Raw genomic sequence first — 22,639 nt, 5'->3', positions numbered from 1 at the left:
CAAACGTTTCGGGCTGTACTAGGTATCATCTCAGTTTGAAACGTTGCATGTTTTGCATTCTGTAATATTAACTAAACAGGATTGAAGCTGTTTGATTTGCATTTGTGGAGATAATCGCATGTGGTGACAACGCGTGTAACTTACTAAAAGTTTCTTGGAAAGATAAATTTACCCTTGATCTTATTTATTATTTTTATAGTTAATATTTCACCGTACCAGTACTTTTAGTTCGTTTAAGTGGGGTATGTAAACACACAATTCTAAAATATAGTTTGGGGTGTTTTTAACGTTTGATGATTTGTAATGCTTGCAGACTGTTACCTTTCTACTGAGTTTCATTCACATACAGGCAGTGTACCTCCATATCCAGGTGCTGTAGCCAGGTGAATGTTGGGGGTTCGAGCACTGTTTGGCATTGGTCTTCTTGTGACGTCACGAGGGGGCTCTGTCCTGAAACACACAGGAGCATGTGCACATATTTCCAATAACATCTACAGTAAAGATCTCACTCATAGACAGGCCTGCACCATGGCTAATACAATCAAATATTTAGGGTAAGTGGTTGTCAGGGTCAAAGAAGTACTAAACAACGACATCAGTTTAACACATGGCAGACTCACATTTGAATATACAGTATGTTATAGTTGTTGTATTGTGGGTAAATTATAAAGTCATTTTTTTATGATTTTAATAATTCAGTACTCATTTATGTTATAGGCCATAACAATATAATAATTTTTATTAAAAGTCTCTTATTTACTGAAAATAATTTTTTCCTGTTGTGTGAATTAGTCAGTGTCAATTCTATTACTGTCAAACTCTTTTACCAAGATGGTGTTGACAGTATGTAACAGCCACATGTGTAACTGTACTTTTTATTTACATTTCCTGTGCATATAGTTTCTGACACAAACGCAACCATGAACGATGCTTTTTTCATGTGTTCGCTGTTTATTCTTCACTATAGACAAGAAGAGGCTCAGCACATTGATGAAGAACTGTTTAATGAATACAGCTTCAGTGTGGATCAGTTAATGGAGCTGGCTGGCCTTAGCTGTGCCACAGCTGTTGCTAAGGTACATTCTTCTGTGAATGTGTATTACCTATACAGCTTTTTAGTGCATTATTAAGTATACATCTATTAAAATCAATTGTTTGTGTCATAGGGCTATCCTTTGCAGTCTTTGCTCAAGACTCCACCCAGAGTATTGATCATCTGTGGGCCTGGAAATAACGGAGGAGATGGATTGGTCTGTGCAAGACATCTTAAATTGTTTGTGAGTTTACATTGCTTGACTTTTTAATCAGTAGTTGGGGAAAAACTTGCTGCACCTAAATTCATTAACCTAAATATTTAATGAAGATATATTGGCTTTATTCGTATTGATTGTGGATTTCTCAGGGATATGAGCCGTCTGTGCTGTACCCAAAGCGCCCCAACAAACAGCTGTTTCAGAATCTTACCACCCAGTGTGAAAAGATGGATATTTCCTTCCTGACTGAGATGCCTGAGGTATAGCCGTTCAATATCGTATTATTTATATCAAGGGGGTTCCACCTTGGTTCAATATATGACCTTTAGCGACACATTGACTCATTGACACATGACAAATAATATATTAACTGCCAAGAAAGTCTGAATTGTTGAAACATTACTGCATACATGACTATCATTTATTTTTTTTCCTGATTTTACCTTTGCAATGAGAATGTGATCTTTAGGAATATATGTATTAAAGGGGACATATAATGAAAATCTGACTTTTCCACATTGTAAAAAATACTTTGCTGCCTTAAATTTTTTTGTTGAATCAACCCGGATTTACAAGTCATTTCAACTTACTATTATTTATCTTGACTAGAGATGAGTTGGTATAACTCAGTGCTTCTCAATTATTTTCTGTCACCCCCCCCCCCCCCCAGGAAGAAGTAAACATTTCGCGCCCCCCAACTCTCCGCCGCGACTGTAAATAGTATAATTTGTCTATAAAATTACACATCTGCAAAACATTGTATCCTTATTAACATTAAAGAAAACACAAAAAAAGAAATATCAATCAACTTACAACAAAGAATAACTTTATTAACAATGTTTTTTTAGTCTGTAACAGAAAAGACAAAAAATGCATCAATTTGCCTGAAATAAAATAAATCAATCCGTATTTACAGTATATTTTTGACCATTTGATACTGAAAAATTAAATTAAATATAATCAATAAATAATCATAAAAAACTCAAGCGGCTTATCAGCGTGTTTGGGGTGTAATATCTTTAAGTGACGGTGCAAAAAAATCACTTCCTGAAAAAGTATTTTCCCCGGGTCTCGCGCGCCCCCCCTGGTGTCGCTTCGAGCCCCCCCCCCCCCCTTTATTTGAGAAGCACTGGTATAACTACAGGTGAGTTGTTATAACTTATAAAATTAAAAACAAAGCAGCAAAGTATTTTTTACAGTGCATGTTTAACACATTCCCCGCCAGCCATTTTTTGAAAAGTTGCCACCAGCATGTTTTGTAATTTTCACAAAAGTTTCACAAAATGCCTCCCAGGAAAAAACATTCTAAAAGTATATAAACATAAAAATATATCAAATGAAAGAACAGACCCTCTGCTATCAAACAAACAATACACAAAACGGGGGGGGGGGTCATATTTTTTGTTAGAGATCATATTCAGAATGATTATCAAAACATACACAGAGTTTAAAATGAGTAAATAACGTTTTGGCTTCAGTTTTTTTTTAATTGGGTAAGTGCGCCATCTAGTGGATAATTCCAGATTAACATAAAAATTCATCAGGAACACTTTTTTATGCAAATGTTTTCTCTTAAAGGACAAGTTCGGTATTTTACACAGTTAAAGTCCTGTTTTCAGATTGTTTATGATGAAATAGAACGGTTTTGACTGAAATTTGGACATATGATGCTGGCCCGAGAATTTTTGGGTGTTTCTTGTATCACCTCCCACCTCTATAATGGCTGTATAGGTGCACAGGAACAATCCTTCCTAAAATGCATTAAACTTTCGTTTACAAATACATTTAAACTTGTGGACCTATTTTTCCAAACCCCTCACACCCGTACATTCTTCCGTTGAGAGCTTGAATAATAAACACTCCAGCCCAGTGGGTGGCGCTAATCCGCCTTTGCCAATTGCAAGAATAGAAACAACGTTCCCGGCGTGGAGTAATACCGTACCTCACAGCACAACTAATACAAGTCAATGGAGTTGGACAAAACTACGATAAAGCCTGTTGCAATTTGGCAATTTTAACATGCTGTAATGAATTATCTGTGGAGTATTTTGAGCTAAAACTTCACATATGTACTCTGAGGGACACCAAAGATTTATTTGTACATCTTAAAAAGGTCCCCTTTAAGCAACTATACTTTACAGTTATCCTCCTCACTTTCTCTTCAGGCTGATGTGATCGACGAAGCCTATAATGTGGTGGTAGATGCCGTTTTTGGATTCAGTTTCAAGGGGGCAGTGCGAGAGCCATTCGGTGAAATCCTTTCCCAACTAAAGAAAATCACAGTACCCATTGCTAGCGTTGATATACCTTCAGGTGAGCATGCACGCACACAGTGATGCAAGCAAGAATTGATCAATAGTATCACTGCAGTTTAAACATTTTTAAGTTTCTTGGATTACTTTTTTGAAGTAACATAAATCTCTCTTTCTTTTTCTTTCTTTCTCTGTGTCTAGGCTGGGATGTGGAGAACGGCTCTCCTGATGGGATTCAGCCAGACATGCTCATCTCCCTCACAGCCCCCAAGAAAGCAGCCCATCACTTCAAAGGACGCTATCACTTTCTGGGAGGACGATTTGTTCCTGCTGCACTTGAACAGAAGTACCAGCTGAATCTGCCTCAGTATCCAGGCACTGACTGTGTGTATAAGCTCAACTAAACAATAAACTTTATATTGATAACTGTATGAGGTTTCACTATGAACAGTTTTGATTTCTCAAAGTGGCTCAGTAGTTAGCCTTGGTGATTGGGAAAATCTTTATTGCTGAGGATTGCTAAAGGATATTCAGTTAGAGATATTTCAAAAGAGCCTGTATAAATAAATACATGCTGATTCATAAAAATCTAAAAATAAATAAAAACAAGTATTATCGATTCTGATGGTTTTTATTTAATGGGTAAGCCTGAATTATTATTGCATCGCATTGTAAAATTGCTCAGATGTATTCAATTTAAACAAAGCTTTAAACTGACATCTGCATTTGTTAATGAATATTTTCATAAACAAATGTATCTCTCACACCTAAATGGTTGCAGGCAGGTGCTTTGGGCACGAGCAGTTGTGTATGAGAAAAGCAGAGCTGTATTATGTAGTTTGCAAAAAAAATTATTGTACTAAAAAAATTAATTGAATAAAATAGCAACTTCACATGCCGTACCGAAGGTCTAAAGACTAAAATGTTATTAAATACAAGAAAATTTATGCAAACCACAGCTATGTAAAGACAAATTTTTTGCAAAAATATCTATCGTGCATAGTGACATTTCATGTGTTTTCGAAACGTCTAACTGTCAGACAGCATTCTTCACTGTGTATTTGTATAAAAGACCTGTCTTTGGATAAAGGATCAGTCAAAAATAATATTGACTTTGCTTTAAATAATGAGATGTTTATATTATATCTATAATTTACAGACCTGAAGTGGAAAACATTTCCATTTCAATGCTGTAAAAACTATTTTCAATAAATAGTTTTACAATGCCTTTATAGGAAAGCAGAATAAGACACTGTTTCTACCTAGTAAAATAAATTACATTATTCTCCATTCATATTTAACATTTAAACAACACAAGTTCAATCATTAATACCAAATGTTTACACCTTCAAAAAGTAAAAAACAACCCTAACACAACTTTGGACCACACCCCTTTTGTCTTTATGCCATCCAATCAGGAGCTGATAAAGACATACATCAAAGCAGGTGTGACACGTAACTCATGTCAAAGTTAAATGTCTTTGTCTTGATGGCTTTGTCACTGTAGATGTTCATTCATTCATTCATTCAAGAGTTGTTACAACAGCCCCTTTTCTCCTCCTGAAACTCACTGGTGGGTCCCATCTGGCCCAGAGTCACAGCGCTAATAGATCCTCTGGTGACTTCTCTACTCGCAACTTTCTTGTGGATTGTTGATGAAGAGAACATCAATGCACATTTTTACTACATATTTCACTATTTATTGTAAGTAAATTACAAAAAATAAGGCAATATTATATATAAAGAAGACAAAGTGAAACTTACTTGACAGAACTTCAAGGAAGGCAGATTCAACATTAGTTGAATCCAGTGCTGAAGTCTCAATAAAAAGCAAGTCTTTGGATTCTGTTTTAGTAAAATAAATCAATTAAGCAAGTAAGTATGGCACTGTAAAGTCAATTTGGAAAGCTTATATCTCTCCAAAACTAAAAGTGTGCATAATTTCTATTTAAATTACTTGATACATGATTCTAGTTTTGTTTTTTATACCGTTTGATGTCATTTTATTGTAGTTATAAGTTAACTATATTCACACCTGCAAAGTCCTTTGCCTCTTCTCTTGGTACAGTACGTAGAGTGTCAAGGTCACTTTTATTTCCCACGAGCATGACCACTATATGTGGATCCGCATGATCATAGAGTTCCTTTAGCCATCGTTCAACACTCTCATAGGTCAGGTGTTTAGTGATGTCATAAACAAGCAGGGCACCCACTGCACCCCTGTAATACCTACAATGATACGACTGTTTATATTTCAGATGCATAAATAGAACAAACATTGCTTCACTTTATAACAATACAGACGGTTTATGAAAAGAGTAGGCTAAGTTAGTTTGTTTCCATCAACATTATAATAACAAAAATGATCTTGAATTTCATTCATACACATGCAACAATCTTTAAAATCGAATTAAGTTCAAAATAGGAGGTCACGATATCAGAGTTTTACTACACTATTATCATGGCAAACAAACAAAAAACTCACGATAACAATATTATTGTGATATCTGTTGAATAAAAATAAATAAACAAACAATGGTAAAATTAATCTCTAGTATTGTTTATTTTTATTTGTTTGTATATAGTAAATTATATTTAAAAGACAAAAGGAGGCAGAATTTTTTTTATCACCATTCTGAGTCTTGACACAAAATTATAAGTGCCTGCTATTCATCATATGTGCATTATTATCAAAATATTGTAAATAATTGTGTTTTTATCACGGTTATTGACAATAGCAGTGTATTATGATTCCCCTAAAAACTGTCCTCTTTCTAGGTAATTGTTTAAAGTATTACCTAAATTAAATTCCCAAGCCATCCTTGTGACATACTACTATCCAGGTGTGTACAATTTTACGCTTTAAATTGTTTATCCGGTTAAAAAGGAGTGGTTATGGGTGTGATGGTAAATCACTCACAACAAATTCCTTTGGCTGCCCATTCTTGAGGAATAATACTTTTAAATGTCTACATCATCTCAGCTTAAAACTGAAGGATAGAGTTTGAGGATATAAATTTGGGCACTTACGCTGATGTAATGGCCCGGTAGCGCTCTAGACCTGCAGTGTCCCAAATCTGGGCCTTGATGGTAACAGAATCCAGTTGAACAGACCGGGTGCTGAATTCTACACCAATGGTTGTGCGACTGTCGTGATTGAATTCATTTTTGGTAAATCTTGACAACAGGTTGCTCTTTCCAACACCGGATTCCCCAATTAAAACCACTGAAAAGACATAAAAAGAGATAAAACTTTCATTTAAAATAATTACAACCTCTTATTTCTAAACCAAGGTATACATAGTCATTGTTTAGTATAAACTATATCTCAAATCAGATGAATCAAACTCACCTTTGAAGACAAAGTTGTAGGCTAAATCCGTCCCCATGTTCACCTTTGACTGTAATGTGTCAGTCTGGATTTAGCATACGTGTTACTCTAGTTTAAAATCCACTGGGAGGAGAAAAGCAGACGCTCTGGTTTTGTAGGGGCTGAGACAGATTGATCCATTCTTCTGCTGGCAGATACCAGGCGGCTCTTCTTTTAGTCGCTCTGATACAGAGACTGTTAGGGTGGGGGAGCAGGTGAAACAGGTAAAACCACTGGCACACATAGACTATGGGAGTGACTTCACGCTACTGTATGATGCTATTAAATCACGGTTTCTCAATATGTCAGCAAATGCATGTCATACTACTGCAAGCCCAGACACAATCTTGTTTTATAAAATCATCTATTAATATTTCCCAGAACAATGAAAAACAAAAATGTAAACAGATTTGTCAGTGATGTAGATTTACAAAATGCAGACTATGGATGCAGACTTTGTAAAACACTTTTATTATGTATGTGGCATACAAAATGTAAGTCCTATTTTAGTCACTTTATATTAAACTGTATGTCTGTAAGTACTTTGTGATTATTTGAACTTCTAGTATAAAGGTGAAGTGCACTTATAATGATTATTTCTTCCTGCTGATAAAAAATACAAAGCATAAAACGTAATGGGAATTATATTATTTTTAATGAAAACTAGTCTCTTCTGTCAGTGTGTTAGGATCTGTTGGTGGGATGTCATCTGAATAGAAAACCATTAAATCCTATTGGAATATAAACCAAAATACATTATGCATAGGAATTTTGTAATGATTTAATAATGGTGATGGCTCATAACGACATTAATAATAGAAACCATTAGAATTAGTTTTTTAGCATGGATTTATTAGCACAACCCTATCAATATGCAAATGTTTTCAAATGTCAAAATTACTATTTGATAAGCTTGTGTATTAACGTTATAAACATGGGTAATAGGAAGGGCAAACAACATTGTTCAATGTCCTGCCAAGACCAAAGTATTATCCCTAAAAATGCTGAGATCTTCATCCGTCTATCCTGTAGGTGGCAGCACTGATGTAAGTGGCGCTATTTCGTTGTGTTGTAACGCTAACGAAGAAGAAAAGCGCTTCCGTTAGTTTACACGCCGCATTCATCATGGCGGCGGGACCGATTTCTGAACGAAATCAAGGTAATTTTTACAAAACTCCAAGAGATTATATTTAATGGACTTTGCAGGAAACATATACTTCCGCACAGAATATTAAAAAGGTTTATCATTTAGGTTATCGTTTTATTTGTGTACACTAAGTTCGCAACCCAATGATAATCATTCATTTTGGCTTGCGACTAATAGATAACAAAGGCTGCTTTTGATATATCTGTAAAGAAGATATTCATAGTACGTTTAATAAAACTAGTATTCATATAAATTACAATCGTAAAAAGTGTTTAGTTAAGTGACTTTTCTTTGTGCGCAACCTATTGCATACAATCTGCGCATGTTCTGTGTAACAGTATTTTGTATTTACCATGCATCAATTTTTACCATGTTTTTCTTTTAGATGCGACTGTATATGTGGGTGGTCTTGATGAAAAGGTCTCTGAACCTCTTTTGTGGGAGCTTTTTCTACAAGCTGGTCCTGTTGTAAACACACACATGCCCAAAGATCGAGTAACAGGACAACATCAAGGTAAGTCAAAATATGAACGCATGATATCAGCATAAAATTAATACATTTCTAATAAATCTATAAATATTTGACCAATATAATTAATGTTATTGTAATGGTCTCTTACAGTCAGTACAGTCTACCGTGTAATGTGTTGGTTTTTTATTAGTGAAATGTTATCAAACAGATTTGAAACCAGTAAAACACTATTAAATCCTAGTGGAATAAATGTCAAAACAAACTAGATACAGGAATTTTGTAATGGTTTTTAGTGGTAAACAGCTGATGGTTTATAATGTCGAACATCACGATTTGTATTGTTTTTCCCCTGGATTTACATATCTATTTAACCTCCTAAGACCCGAGATTTGGTTTGTCTTTTTTCAGATTTCTACCAGCTATTTTGGGATTAGGAAGAACCAATAAATATAATAACCAAATATTTTTCTTAGAACATGAAGCCGTGTATTTGTCCATGTTTGTGTGCAGCAGGATCCAGTTACACAAAATTAACTGTTATGATGCAAAACAGCAAACAATTTGATGTCCACGTATTTTAACTGTATTCAGATGTTATACACCGACGTTATTAAATTTTTTTACATTTTCAAGGTTATGGGTTTGTGGAGTTCCTCAGCGAAGATGACGCAGACTACGCCATAAAGATTATGAACATGATCAAACTTTACGGCAAACCCATACGAGTCAACAAAGCGTCGGCACACAACAAGAACCTCGATGTCGGCGCCAACATCTTCATCGGCAACTTGGACCCTGAGATTGACGAGAAACTCCTCTACGATACTTTCAGCGCTTTCGGTGTCATCCTTCAGACGCCCAAGATCATGCGTGACCCGGATACAGGCAACTCTAAGGGCTACGCTTTCATCAACTTTGCCAGCTTTGACGCCTCCGATGCAGCTATCGAGGCCATGAACGGCCAGTATCTCTGCAATCGGCCTATTACGGTGTCGTATGCGTTTAAAAAGGACTCAAAGGGCGAGAGGCACGGCTCGGCCGCAGAGAGACTCCTGGCCGCTCAGAATCCACTTTCACAGGCCGATCGTCCACATCAGCTTTTCGCAGATGCCCCACCGCCTGTCTCTTTACCCAACCCTGTCATGACCACGCTTGGTGTACCAATGCCAGGTTAGTTGCTTACCGACATCTGGAAGTGTTTTGACCACTTGTGCCACACTGGGATGCAACGGCACATAAAAATGTTGTCTGTATGTTTATTGCACTTCAAGAAAAAAAGTGTTTATAAACTTTGTATTTGACCAAATGTAACATTGTCATCATCTACCCACCCTCATGGTTTATAATAAGATGCTTATACATTTATGCATTTGGCAGATGCTTTTATCCAAAGTAACTTTGGACCCAGGAGATTGAACCCATGACAACACTGTAGCTTTAAACCTCCATAGTACAAGTTGCATTTTATATATTAGATTGTATTTGACTGTTACTACAGCGTTAAAAAATATATTTCAGTCTTCTACTTATGAATTTATTTGTTCTTTTTATCTTTTAGGAATGCCTCCTCCTGGTGCGTTCCCACCTGTTCCTCCTCCGGGCTCAATGCCACCCGGAATACCTCCTGGCATGCACATGCCACCTGCTCCAGGGACCGGTGGACCACATGGCGGTGGCACAGGGCCGCCACCAGGGCCACCACCATTTCATCATGGAGGAATGCACCCACCTGGTGAGTAATGATGGTTATGTTTTTGAAAAGGTTCACATTTATGAAATTTTATTAATACATATTTATTTTCAAGGAATGCCACCGATGCCAATGCCCCCATCGGGACCTCCGGGTATGGTGCATCCACCCGGATCCAATCAACCGAGAGCACCACCTCCCCCTGGAATGCCTCCTCCACCCATGGGTGTCCCTCCAAGAGGACCATTCGGTCCCCCAATGGGTACGTCTCTTTATTTTTTAGTTAAAACAGTCCTTATGCATGTGACAATTGTTACGGATAAACGTCTCATACTCATGATTTAATGTTGTCCAGGTATGCATCCAGGTATGAGGGGACCACCCCCACCAATGCCTCCACCTGGTTACGGTGCTGGCCCGCCCAGACCTCCACCCCTCGGCTTTCAGAGAGGACCTCCCTTGCCACCACGTCCACCTGCACCACCACGGGGTCCGATGAGAGCACCTATGCCTCCCTAAACTGTACTGTGACCTTTTTGAAATATTGTTTTTATTATTTACATACGTTTCGCTGTATTAGATGGATCTCATGCTTCTTTGTATACAGATTTCTTAATTTTTGGTGATTGTACTTATCCAGAATTTGCAAAGAATAAACCATTTTATATAACTGAGTGTGCTTTTCTTGACAGACGTCTAATGAGATGAATGTGTGGAGAAGTTACACCTGCTTTAAAAACATTTTAAAAATGAATTTGTAGCATAAAATTAAAATCAGCAAGACTTCGTAATTGTAACATTTTTATTAAAAAAGTCAAATGCTTTATACATCACTTTTAAGCACGTAATACAAGTAAGGTGGGATTTTTTTCTGCAAACTGTAGTGCCAATATGTCTGTGGCTCATTATTACAATTGTATGGATGGAATAAGAAGAAATAATTGAAAAACAATTAAAAATGAATATACATTTATGAACCTCAGACACCACCAGAACTTTCATTTACACATCATATAGGCTAAACCCCTGATACTCCCATCACATTTCATATACATTTGTGAAAGCACTATACTTGTGACGTGCATAAGCGCTGTTCTTCAAACTTAATTCTTTAGTTTGCAACTTAGAAAATAACATACATATTAAGCAAAAGACTAGGTTACACTAGGAATATGAATGTAATGTTGAGTGAATAGAAGTTGCATTTGTCTCGTTGAAACAAATATGCACTAATCCTTAAAGTCCACACATACTCCGCGCAAAGGCACTTTTACATTACAGATCACTTTTGTAAATAGTCCAATGGAAATATAAATCTATCGACTGTGAGTTTTGACTTTCAATAAGATGCAGACGTGCCTAGAATTTAAAATAAACAATTTGATTTCCAATGCAAGATAATCAAAATGAGCCATGGCAATGTTTTATTACTAAAGTGATAAAACTTTGAATAAGGCAGGTACGAGTTCCAACCTGAGTGTTTTCCAGCTGTCTACAACAAAACACGCATTTTCTTCTTCCTCCTCTGTGTGTGCATATGATGCACATTGCAGTTGTGTTTATGAATTTTTAATCGATGCACAAAACAGGCAAAATAGAAGGAAATAAATTACAAAAGGACTTGATTGCAAAAACCAAAAATTTAACCAAACCAAAACCGTGCCAATGCACTCTTTGGTTGCCCGATCATCGAGTCCACGCTCGCTGAGATGTCCTCTACGAAATGACTTCGGTGTGACCCGCCGTGGCTTCCACCAGAGTTATCTGCTCATCAGAGGAATCCATCTCTTCTGTTTTAATGACGACGCCACCTTCCGAAAACATGACGACTTCCTCCTCTCCCTCGGTCGCTTCCTCTATCACTCCCTCTTCCTGTACAAACACGACCTGTTCCTGACCCAGATCGGAAGTGCCGTTGGACTGTCCGTTCGACATGGCCTCCAGTTTCTTGCGGTACTCTTCGGCTTCCTGCTCTTTGCGAAGTAGCTGTTGTCGATAGGATTGAGCTTTCCTGTTGGCTTCTTGTAACTGCCATTGCAGATGCTCCTGGAGGTGAAATCATGATTAGCAAACCTGTATTTTTCAATTACATTTAAGTTTTTTAGCTGTTAATGGACTTCAAAAACACCCAATGACACTTTATTCTGTTCTGCATCCAAAACTGCATACTGTACAATATTGTCATGTGACTTTTGACTTACATTATTAAGAAACACATTGCATGGAAGTAAGTGATTTCGGATGCAAGGTTTATGTTTGCTTGATATTTTTGTTTTAATTACACTTACTGTTTCGCCAGACTCAGTATTATTGGACGAGACTTCAACTTTACGTTTACGGGCAGGGGGTTCAGACTCCTCCACTACTTCCTCTGTAATCTGATTGGTTGAAACTGCCAATACTAAAAGAAACATGGGGAAAAAATTTTAGTATATGTATGCATAATATAACTGAAAAATCATGTATTAGATTAAGCAGGTTTTAAAGGGGCAGTGAATAAAAAAAAAAAAATATCCACTTTTAAACCACAACTTCTCGTCTAAATCCGGTCGTGATGCGCCAGCGTGACCCCATGCAATACGTCAAGAGGTCACAGAGGACGAACGCGAAACTCCGCCCCAGTGTTTACAAGTGTGTTGAAAGAGGACCGTTCCAACGTTGTTGTATGTCAATTGATACTAATTAATGTCTTTGTGTCAGTTTATTGTTTACAATGATCCGCAAATGTGCGTTTTATATATGTAACATGTGACCTCCCTACGTCACTACGCATTTACGTTAGGTCGCGCTGGACCGGACCTAGATGAAAAGTTGTGGTTTAAAAGAGCATATTTTTTATTTTTCAATCGTTTCGCTAGATAAGACCCTTATGCCTCGTTTGGGATCGTTTATAGTCCTTTGAAACTCAGTTGAAAAAAAACTGTTACGTGTTGAGTTAAGTGTTAAGTGTTGGTGTCCATTAAAGTCCATTAAAATGAGAAAAATCCTGCAATGTTTTCCTCAAAAAACATAATTTCTTCTGGACTGAACAAAGACAGACATCAATATTTTGGATGACATGGTGGTGAGTAAATTATCTGGATTTTCCTTTTAAGAAAATAGAATATTCCTTTAAATGAACATCCTGCAAGCTTCAGAACTGAAAACGTCCTCTTTACTGAAATAAAACAGTTTTAGGCACCAAGCCAGGAAAACAGTCGATTCAGGAATGTGCTGAAATATGATGTCAGATTAGAATTTAGACACCTCCACCATTCAACAACCACTTTTGTAGCCCCGCCCACAGCTTCCCGTGACACACGTATGGGTCAGGGGCAAAGCAAACCATGCAGTGTCTCAACAATCAGTAAACATGTCTTTAAAAATTGCCAAATGTAACCAAAATGACTTTTAAATAAATTTTTCCTGAGAGACTTTTATTTTGACATGGTGATCTGTTATGAGTGCCCATGGAAACGGAGGGTTCGGTTGTGGAAGAACCGTAAATGGGAAGAACACAGATGCTGGATAACGTTAAATCGGAGGCTCGGAACATAACATTAGGAATGCCTGGTTAAAGTTTGTTTTTTAAAGAAGTTCCAGCTCGCGTGGGGAGTGTTTGTTTACTTTGTGTACCGCGGATTCATTTGTAAAGAAGTCGATGCTGGATTTGCAGAGAGACTGTGATTAAAATTATAGCTTTGTTAGAGATCGCTTGATATGTCCTGTTGTAACACGTATGTTTGACTGTTTTAATTTACTAAAAACATTAAACAATTAATAAAGGTGCAACACTTAACAATACAACTGTAATATAACAATAGAAATAAATAAAGTTAGTCATAAGGAAGGACTTACCAGCCACGATTTAGATTCTGATGCCCGCTTACTGTTTTGTATACGGTAATTTAGGCGAGTTGCGTTTGAAAGGTCAAACACTCAACAAAGCTTTTTTATCATATAACTGTGGTATGTAACGTCACGTGTATGTAAGAGCAACCTCACAAGCACAATAGAAATATACATAGTGATAAGGACTTATAAGCTGCGGTTTAGATTCTGATGCGCGCTTACTGGTTTGTATACGGTAATTTAGTCACATTGAGTTTAAAGTTTTGTTTCTACTTTACTATATGTATTGTCATTTATGTGTATCATATTTAGCACCCAGAATCTTTTCTGGCTCAAACATATTTGTGTTCGGCTTCTATTTTTACAAATGAATGTTTTAAAAACATTTCCCCACATGTAATGACAGGAAATGAAGCTATCCAATCAGAGCAGTGGGTGTTTACGTTCAGGTCTTCAATGCGGCCCGCCTCTTTAAACAAACCATTTCTCCAGACAGCATCAGAACCATGTTACAAAATAGCCTATTACTTATTGCTTTTAATGTTTTTGAATGTAAAAGCCACGCGAACATCATAAGTAGACCTCAGAAAACAGTATAAAACAATAAAATCGACAGGTTCATTGCCCCTTTAAAACATAAAACCCACAAAAAAATATGGATACTTTTTTACCTTGTCGTCCATCTTGCATCGTAACAAAGAAAGGCTGACCGAGTCCATTTGTTTGTACGTTTCCATGTTGATCTGTTAATATGGTTATAACCCTCTGACCAGATTCATTCACCATTTGTTGTATACCCGAGTCCAACGCGCTAACAGCTATAGCCTCCTCTGTGTCACCTTAATCAAAAACAACATTTTCAGTCCAATAACTACCCATTTATTCTCATATAATTTTATTTTATGTAGTTAACATTCTAGTCTTCATGTCACCTGAGCTGGTTTTGATGAAGTCAGCGAGGTTGACAACTCCTCCTTGGATGTTAGGGACGCCCTGGATGATGAACTGTTGTGCGCTGCCGCCATTGGTGATTGACATTTCAGCATTTCTGTTCACCTGATTCCGCATTCCCTCCTTAAAAACACACAAATTAATAAAACTAAAAGTTGCAGTCTCTTGTAAATCCGTTATATTTAGAGCCATGCTGCTTTAGGACTCGGGTACAAACCTGTATTAGATGCATAAGTTCGCCATTTTGTATGTCGACTGCAATGTCAAAAGCTGACTTGTCGAATTTGCTGAGGGCGTGCACATCAGCGCCGTGTTTGATCAACAGCTCGGCGACGCTGTGATGACCGTGCTGGGCGGCCCAGTGGAGGGCGGTCATCTTTAACATGTCTTTGGCATTGATATCTGCTCCACTCTGAAACAATCATAAATCTCACATTAGTTAAACATCTAATAAAACATCCCAAGACAGGGTTTAGATTAATCCAGGCCTCCTTAGTTATAGCAGGACATAACATTTAAGTAATTTTTACAAATATACCTTACAAAAAAACAATATTGCTGTGCATCTTAAGACAAAGTAATGGCACTGATATTTGTTAAGATATGTCACTGCAAGATGTTTTTAAATTAAGCATGCATTTTAGTCTGTGACTAAGATAGGCCCTGTTTGGGAAACCAATCTTTAAACAGGGCATGTTTAGGTTAGTCATTTCTTACCTTGATTAATAACTCAACAATAACGTCATGGCCTTCTGTGGCAGCCATGTGCAGTGGGGTCCTGTCCACTTTGGTTCGGGCATCTCTGCTGACACCCGCCCTGAGCAACACTTCTGCAGTGGAGTAATGACCATGCTGGGCTGCTAAATGCAATGGAGATGTTCCAAGCTGCACGAATATATAAACAAAGAAAGAGACAAATGTAAATGCATGCCACTCATGATAGTTCAAACATGACCAGCATTTGCAATAGACAAATGTTATTCATTAAACGTGTTTCTTCAGCTAAAAAGGCATTGTTATTGTGGTCTGCATCACAGATTCCATCTCTTATAATGTGGATATAACAGATCACTACATGACTACACTTAAAAAGTTAAATCATCGTAAATCAAAAGCAATGTGCGCACATCCAATGGTGCTCGACCAAAAAAACGAATCAAAGCTTTATATATAATAATTAATACTTTATACAGATTACTCTTCTTTTTTTTTTAAAGGAAAAAAAAAATTCTGGCTTATATGGTCTCTCTTTGGAACTATATTTAAAAAACCCTTAAAGGATTAGTCTATTTTCTTAAAAAAATCCAGATAATTTACTCACCACAATGTCATGCAAAATGTTGATGTCTTTCTTTGTTCAGTCGAGAAAAAATTGTGTTTTTGAGGAAAACATTCCAGGATTTTTCTCATTTTAATGGATTTGAATGGACCCCAACACTTAACAGATTTAATGCCGTTTAAACTTGCAGTTTCAAAGGACTCTAAACGATCTCAAACGAGGCATAAGGGTCTTATCTAGCGAAATGATTGTCCTTTTTGGCAGGAAAAATAAAAATATGCACTTTTAAACTACAACTTCTCATCTTCTTCTGGTCCTGTGACACGCCAGCGTGACCTCGTGTAATACGTCATCACATCAAGAGGTCACGGATGATGTATCGAAACTACGCCGCAGTGTTTACAAGTGTGGAGAAAGAGGACCGCTCGGACGTTGTTGAATGCCGAATGATACTAACTAATGTCTTTGTGTCAGTTTATTGTTTAAAATGGTCCGCAAATGTGACTTTAATATATATATATAACACGTGACCTTTCCACGTCATTACGCATTTACGTGAGGTCGCGCTGGCGCGTCACAGGACTGAAGATAGACGAGAAGTTGGGGTTTTAAAGTGCATATTTTTTATTTTTCTTGCCAAAGATGATAATCGTTTCGCTGGATAAGACCCTTATGCCTCGTTTGAGATTGTTAAGAGTCCTTTGAAACTTTTAAACTGCATTAAAACTGTAAGTGATGGGGTCCATTAAAATGAGAGAAATCCTGGAGTGTTTTTCTCGGGGAGCATAGTTTCTTCTCGAGTGAACGGGGTGAGACATCAATATTTTGGATTACATGGTGGTGAGTAAATTATCTGGATTTTTTAAGAAAATTGACTAATCCTTTAACAAAATACTGCTAATGTCTATTTACAATAACAAGCTGCAAATGCAAACATAATGATACTATTTCTAAAATACTTTTTATTATTTATGCCCAAAATAAATGTTTAAAATGTTAATGCAGGTGACTGACCCAGTCAGTAGTGAATGGGGCCCCATTGGCCATCAGCGTCCTGACTTCATCGTCATGACCATTGCGTGCTGCTTCTAAAAGACGCTTTCCCAAATCCACCAATGACATCTACACAGAGGACAAATGATGTAATGACGTTAAGACTTTCAAATATGTCATAAAATAAAATTCTCCTTTATTTATACGTGTAGCTCAGGGAACACACAAATACAGAGAAATGTATAACATGTAATGTAAGTCGCTTTGAATAAAAACATCTGCCAAATGCATAAATGTAAATAAATGTCAAGATGGCTGTAATAGATGTCTGTGTATTAACAGCATATTCAAATAGTGAATTTCAGGAATGAAGAACATGAAACCCAGAAACTTTACTGCCATTCATTTTTAAAACCTTACATCCGTGCTGATAAATAAATCAGGAACCATTAGAGACAAATATGATGGTTATAATGGAAATTGTATTGGTTTTAATGGAAACTATAATGGTCTGTGGGGGGTTTTATAGTGGGATGCTATCTGGTGAATGGGAACCAACCAAAAAAGTTAATCTTACTAGAATAAGACCCAAAACACACTAAAGTATTTTTGGTGGTTTTAATTTTAATGGTTTAATGGTGAATGCATCTGGTTCAAAATGGTATTTGTAATGGAAGCCACTAGAAGAATCTGAGTTGATTTTATTTAGCAGGGATCAATTTGCAAGCAATTACACAAAACGAATAAAGTGATCATTGGCAAATCAAACCCTAAACTAAACTAATAAACAACATCAATTTGCATACTTCCCCTCTTGTTGGAGTAACGTAAACAGAAACATTTGCGATAAATAACAATCTGATGAAAACAGCTCTGCTCAATATAAGACTTCATACACACAAAAATCATACAGACACATAAACTAAACATCTGCATCAGTAGGCAAATGTTTAAATTAAAACTTTAATGCTGTTTTTTAAAGCTTCAGCTCGTGTGCCATGTGCATTCAGATGCACGCAGTAGTTACTGAGCTGATCGCATACTTCATCAATCATCTGAGATTAAAACGGGATCATCGCGAGTAAAACTCACCTTTAAATCTGTCTTTTGGAGGTCTATTGGGTGTAATAAAAGCGCTATATTATGATCCAGACTGTTTTTCTCGACTGGCTAAACATAAACATGTCTCTGTGTTTGAAACGCATTCGGATATGGCGGCTGCCTTAACCCCGGAAATGAAAACTAAAACCGTTTCGCGCACTGTGCTCGTGTCTCAAACCCTAGTGAGATGACTAACTAGACTAGACAGGATCTAGGCAGTATTCGCGCGGCTTTTGAGGGCTTGGTTTTGATCCTGCACGTGCTCGTGATGCTTAAATGTTTAGTAATGTTGCCTAGATAAACAACTTATTAGGTTTTAAGACGCTACCTTCAACCTCATACACATTTTTTTAGGGTTTCAAACATTGATATTATAAAAGAATAATTATTAAGTGTAATATAATATAATATAATATACAAAATATAATATAATACAAAATATAATTATATTTAGGGCTGGGAAAAGATTAATCGCATACAAAATAAAAGTGAGTGTGTGCTGTGTGTAATTATTATGTACATATAAATACACACACATTTATGTATGTATTTAAGAAACATTTACATGTGTATATATATTTATTTATATTTTTAAATATTCTATATTATATATACATTTAAAAAAAGATATATAAATAAAAAATATGTATGTGTGTGTGTGCTTAAATACACACAACAATTACACACAGCACACACATATATTATGCAAAGCATACCTTTTATTTTGTACGCAATTAATCTTTTTCCAGCCGTATATATATATATATATATATATATATATATAATGACTTTTAATAACTTTTCATGACAATATTTTTCTGTTTTAAGTTGGCTTTTGACTAGTGTTAAGGAGTTAGTGTTGATCCTGTAATACTATGTGATATTGTATGTAAAGGTAATAGATACACAATACTTAAAATGCAGATTGTGCGGTCTGCTGCTTTTCTGAACTTAGCTGTGTACTAAAACACCTGTTTATCTATCAACCCATAAACCACAAGAACAACGTTGAGGTTAGGCCTAAAAACTGGTGCATTCCTGGCATGTGACATAAAAATGAACAACTGTTACTGTTAATTTCAAAATTTTTATATTTTTGTTAACGAATAATTATCCACATTTAAAACTAAATATTTTTTATAGAAATAAAGACACTTAGTACAGTTTCAGTAATTCATTTAGCAGCAAGCTCATTTTAATTGGCATCTGGCCTGACAGGGGAAAGCATAATAGATTTGGACTTCATATGAACATTCGTCGAGTACAAAAACACCTTTTAGTGCGATTCCAGCTCACAATCACCAAAATGATGCTTTAACAATACAAGTAATTTGCCAGACATTAACTTTATACATTGATCTCTTCAAAACAGCTTTAGTTTTTTTTATGCCTTTTATGTGCACAATACTGTGGCTTTAGCAACGTGATATCTTATTTTATGTGCATGACCAGTTAGAAAGTTAAGAATCAACATAACACAAGTTTGCCTTTTGTTTTCTGCAATGAATACATCACTATTAGTAATGCTGTAGCACATAAGTACAAAGTCTTCACAGTTGCACTGACATTGCTAAACAAGCAAGGCATAATAAAGACTCAAAATCAATTCATCAATATCGGATCAGAAAAGACCACAGTGGTTTTAAACAGATTTGGGCAGGAACTGATAGTGTTTTATAATAGCAGATCGAAATCAATGCTAGCAACCGGCTCCTTCCAGTAGTTAAATGTGGTGTACTGCAGTAACTCCAAATCTTCCCCATCCTGTGCTGGGGGCTTTGGGGAGCTCTTCGCCTCCTTGGATTTGGGTATAGAAATGCCAAGGTCTTCCAATTCGGACAGGTCCAGCGATGGGATGGGCTCCCTCCAGTACAGGAACGAGTTGAACTGGCTGCTTGTTGTGTCTAGCATTTTGATCTGTGCATGAAGAAGAGATTATAGGATCAGATGATAAAAATCAGTGGTCTTGATGCAATAAAATGAAAGTTTCAAAAGTTTGCTTCACTGAACATATAGCATTGCTCCCTCCCTATTTAAAACCCGTTTACATTTCCTCATTGAGCTACAGGCATCTTCATGTGCTATTTACAGTTAAGTGCTATCTTCAGAGAAACCTGAGCAATTTACATCTGCAAAACAACTTTCAGATGTAGGTCAAAGCCCAAAACTGTAAATAATACAAATGTATTGTGGATGTTGTTATTCTACTTATTATTTAAAATAATATTAATATTATTAATAATAATAAAAAACAAGTGGGTGTCGACAACCTATTTTATGCTAGCAAAAAGCTTTAAAATAAGGTAAAGAATATTTAATATGACGTAGGCGTAGTTATATAATTTTTTTCATAACTGTCATTACAATTAGATTTAAACCAAGGTTTAATATATAATTGCAATGAGAAAAAACTCAATCTTCTTGAAAAGAAATAAATCCTATGGGAATTGCACAATATACACATAAATCTTCAATCGTAATGCAGTAATGATTTTGATTAAGCGGTTTTAACTGATGTTCACATCACATCATGGCGTGATTTATCTCTGGTCACACAATGCAATGGGGGCACACGCCCAATTTTTACAATGTCTGTAAGAAAACCTTTAATGGTGACCATGACCTCTCCAGCATGCTTTATGCAGAATCTGACAAGCTAGTCTATTAAAAGAGGGGGCCACCCAAAAATAGTGATGGTGCATCTCATGACAAAGCATTTCAGAGATGCATTCGGACAGCAGTAAGCATGCATTTCCAGCATCAACCCTTTAAATGGCTGCCCTGGAGCATTCTAATAATAAAATACATGAAATTATCTTATGCTAAACCTAAAAATATATAAAATCAGAGGCTATATAAATTGGTTGTTTAGTCGTGACATAATGTCTGCTTAATAACAGACCAATCATCAATCAATAATTATATATAAAAAAGAAATCGAATGAAATTGGCTAAATATATCGAATAAATTCAATGTAAATTAACACATAAATAAAAACATACCCTCGTTGTCTTTAAATGACAAGCTGTTTTGTGGTAATTCAGATTTCAGGAATAACAGACGCTGGCTTGCTGTTTTATCCCAGTGTTCTCGCCGGCTGCCTCTCTCAGCATAAACCAACCGCACCCTACATCACTTCATGACATTCGTTCCTCCGCCCACTCAAATGCTAGCTCAATACTGCGCTGCGCAGACCCTTCAGCATATGACGTCAAAGTACCGCGATAACACTTCGAAAGCATGCGAAGCAGCCCGCGCTCGAATCGCTCTCGCGGAGCTTTGACGTCATATGCAGATTTGTCTGCGCACCGCAGCATGACGTCGAACACGACTTATTTAACGGGACCTCCAGTAACAGGTGCATAATTACCGTTCAATGGGCGTGGCAGGCTTTCTATTGTTCTCCTAAAATAACGACGATAGCGATAACGTTTATTAAAATAGTCTCTTTGGTATCATTCCTTAAACGAGGCTTTATCTTGTTCTTGTAAAGACAACTGCTTTCTTTATCTGCCTCTAGTAAGAGGTTTAACTGTTGACTTGCTGGACTCATGTCAATCTAGCTTAACTGACAATCTCTCTCTCTCTCTCTCTCTCTCTCTCTCTCTCTCTCTCTCTCTCTCTCTCTCTCTCTCTCTCTCTCTCTCTCAGTAATAATTATTGCGATTTACAGGGATAAAAAATGCAATCATTTAATTTTTTCACAAAAAACACATTGTGATTAAAGCACAAACGTTAAATATATGGGTACCCTTTGTTGTTTTTTTCAGTTTCAGAAATCACTTTTTTATCTTTTGTGAAACAATGTATGCACTATATGGGATTTATTACTCTTACATGGTTTTATTAAAATCTACTAGGTTTTATAATATATATTATTTACTGATGTGATTATACTTAATTGACAAAAGGTGTCAAAGGGGTTACGTGTCTTACCAAAACAGCGTATTTCTAAACAGTTTTAAAGGACTTACAAAATTGTATCATGTTCCCATTTTTAACAATAGAAAAAAATAATTGCACAACAACAACAGAAAGAAAAAAAGAAGAAGAAACACCAGAGGGGAATTAATGAGGGGAACATTGAAAGCATTTGACTTCGAAAGATTTTTTGTTTTTTATGCCCAACAAAGACAAAACATAAAAATTATAATCGCCCAGAAATATTGATAAGAAAAAAATTCTTTCCGAGAAATGTGAATTTGTGGATAAAGATTTTGCCAAAGAAAATTAAAAGATTTATAATATATAATATACGTATTTCTACATTCGTGCATCTTTTTGAGGTGCATTTCTGTC

The 22,639-nt window shown here is 36.3% G+C and overlaps 5 protein-coding genes across 5 annotated transcripts; 2 read left to right on the top strand and 3 right to left on the bottom strand.

Annotated features, from left to right (window-relative positions):
* Positions 1-314: 314 nt before the first annotated feature.
* Positions 315-4,124, top strand: naxe (NAD(P)HX epimerase). The gene is made up of 6 exons (XM_073858525.1): positions 315-554; positions 968-1,076; positions 1,167-1,277; positions 1,403-1,513; positions 3,419-3,566; positions 3,707-4,124. Exons 1-6 carry the CDS (start codon positions 388-390, stop codon positions 3,907-3,909), a joined length of 849 nt encoding a protein of 282 aa, XP_073714626.1. The 5' UTR covers positions 315-387; the 3' UTR covers positions 3,910-4,124.
* rab25a (RAB25, member RAS oncogene family a) lies at positions 4,118-7,030 on the bottom strand. The gene is made up of 5 exons (XM_073858526.1): positions 6,858-7,030; positions 6,536-6,731; positions 5,541-5,734; positions 5,274-5,350; positions 4,118-5,161 (listed from the first exon to the last, which is right to left on the bottom strand). The coding sequence occupies exons 1-5, from the start codon at positions 6,892-6,894 to the stop codon at positions 5,033-5,035; spliced, it is 633 nt and encodes a 210-aa protein (XP_073714627.1). The 5' UTR covers positions 6,895-7,030; the 3' UTR covers positions 4,118-5,032.
* An 845-nt stretch (positions 7,031-7,875) lies between these two features.
* On the top strand, positions 7,876-10,854 carry sf3b4 (splicing factor 3b, subunit 4). Its single transcript, XM_055220890.2, has 6 exons — positions 7,876-8,034; positions 8,408-8,536; positions 9,128-9,664; positions 10,053-10,226; positions 10,300-10,446; positions 10,540-10,854. Exons 1-6 carry the CDS (start codon positions 8,001-8,003, stop codon positions 10,701-10,703), a joined length of 1,185 nt encoding a protein of 394 aa, XP_055076865.1. The 5' UTR covers positions 7,876-8,000; the 3' UTR covers positions 10,704-10,854.
* A 118-nt stretch (positions 10,855-10,972) lies between these two features.
* gabpb2a (GA binding protein transcription factor subunit beta 2a) lies at positions 10,973-18,503 on the bottom strand. The gene is made up of 8 exons (XM_055220889.2): positions 18,331-18,503; positions 17,260-17,367; positions 15,684-15,851; positions 15,184-15,378; positions 14,948-15,089; positions 14,687-14,854; positions 12,473-12,585; positions 10,973-12,230 (listed from the first exon to the last, which is right to left on the bottom strand). The coding sequence occupies exons 2-8, from the start codon at positions 17,365-17,367 to the stop codon at positions 11,901-11,903; spliced, it is 1,224 nt and encodes a 407-aa protein (XP_055076864.1). The 5' UTR covers positions 18,331-18,503; the 3' UTR covers positions 10,973-11,900.
* Positions 18,504-19,503: 1,000 nt separating this feature from the next.
* mllt11 (MLLT11 transcription factor 7 cofactor) lies at positions 19,504-21,501 on the bottom strand. Its single transcript, XM_055220920.2, has 2 exons — positions 21,343-21,501; positions 19,504-20,256 (listed from the first exon to the last, which is right to left on the bottom strand). Exon 2 carries the CDS (start codon positions 20,248-20,250, stop codon positions 20,014-20,016), a length of 237 nt encoding a protein of 78 aa, XP_055076895.1. The 5' UTR covers positions 20,251-20,256; positions 21,343-21,501; the 3' UTR covers positions 19,504-20,013.
* Between the last annotated feature and the right edge of the window lie 1,138 nt (positions 21,502-22,639).

This window comes from Misgurnus anguillicaudatus, chromosome 20 (genome assembly GCF_027580225.2).
Source record: "Misgurnus anguillicaudatus chromosome 20, ASM2758022v2, whole genome shotgun sequence".
Taxonomy (NCBI): Eukaryota; Metazoa; Chordata; class Actinopteri; order Cypriniformes; family Cobitidae; genus Misgurnus; species Misgurnus anguillicaudatus.
This window is presented reverse-complemented; position numbering and strand designations above follow the sequence as displayed.

Bases quoted from the DNA above. Each gene is read 5' to 3' on its own strand.
- naxe (XM_073858525.1), top strand. From the start codon at position 388: ATGTTGGGGGTTCGAGCACTGTTTGGCATTGGTCTTCTTGTGACGTCA. The intron at 555-967 runs GTAAGTGGTTGT...TCTTCACTATAG, and splicing joins AATACAATCAAATATTTAGG to ACAAGAAGAGGCTCAGCACA. The intron at 1,077-1,166 runs GTACATTCTTCT...TTTGTGTCATAG, and splicing joins GTGCCACAGCTGTTGCTAAG to GGCTATCCTTTGCAGTCTTT.
- rab25a (XM_073858526.1), bottom strand. From the start codon at position 6,894: ATGGGGACGGATTTAGCCTACAACTTTGTCTTCAAAG. The intron at 6,732-6,857 runs GTGAGTTTGATT...ATGTCTTTTCAG, and splicing joins CTACAACTTTGTCTTCAAAG to TGGTTTTAATTGGGGAATCC. The intron at 5,351-5,540 runs GTGTGAATATAG...TTACTAAAACAG, and splicing joins AGAGGCAAAGGACTTTGCAG to AATCCAAAGACTTGCTTTTT.
- sf3b4 (XM_055220890.2), top strand. From the start codon at position 8,001: ATGGCGGCGGGACCGATTTCTGAACGAAATCAAG. The intron at 8,035-8,407 runs GTAATTTTTACA...TTTTTCTTTTAG, and splicing joins GATTTCTGAACGAAATCAAG to ATGCGACTGTATATGTGGGT. The intron at 10,447-10,539 runs GTACGTCTCTTT...AATGTTGTCCAG, and splicing joins ACCATTCGGTCCCCCAATGG to GTATGCATCCAGGTATGAGG.
- gabpb2a (XM_055220889.2), bottom strand. From the start codon at position 17,367: ATGTCATTGGTGGATTTGGGAAAGCGTCTTTTAGAAGCAGCACGCAAT. The intron at 15,852-17,259 runs GTCAGTCACCTG...ATATTCGTGCAG, and splicing joins CCCCATTCACTACTGACTGG to CTTGGAACATCTCCATTGCA. The intron at 15,090-15,183 runs GTTTGTACCCGA...TGTGTTTTTAAG, and splicing joins AACTTATGCATCTAATACAG to GAGGGAATGCGGAATCAGGT.
- mllt11 (XM_055220920.2), bottom strand. From the start codon at position 20,250: ATGCTAGACACAACAAGCAGCCAGTTCAACTCGTTCCTGTACTGGAGG.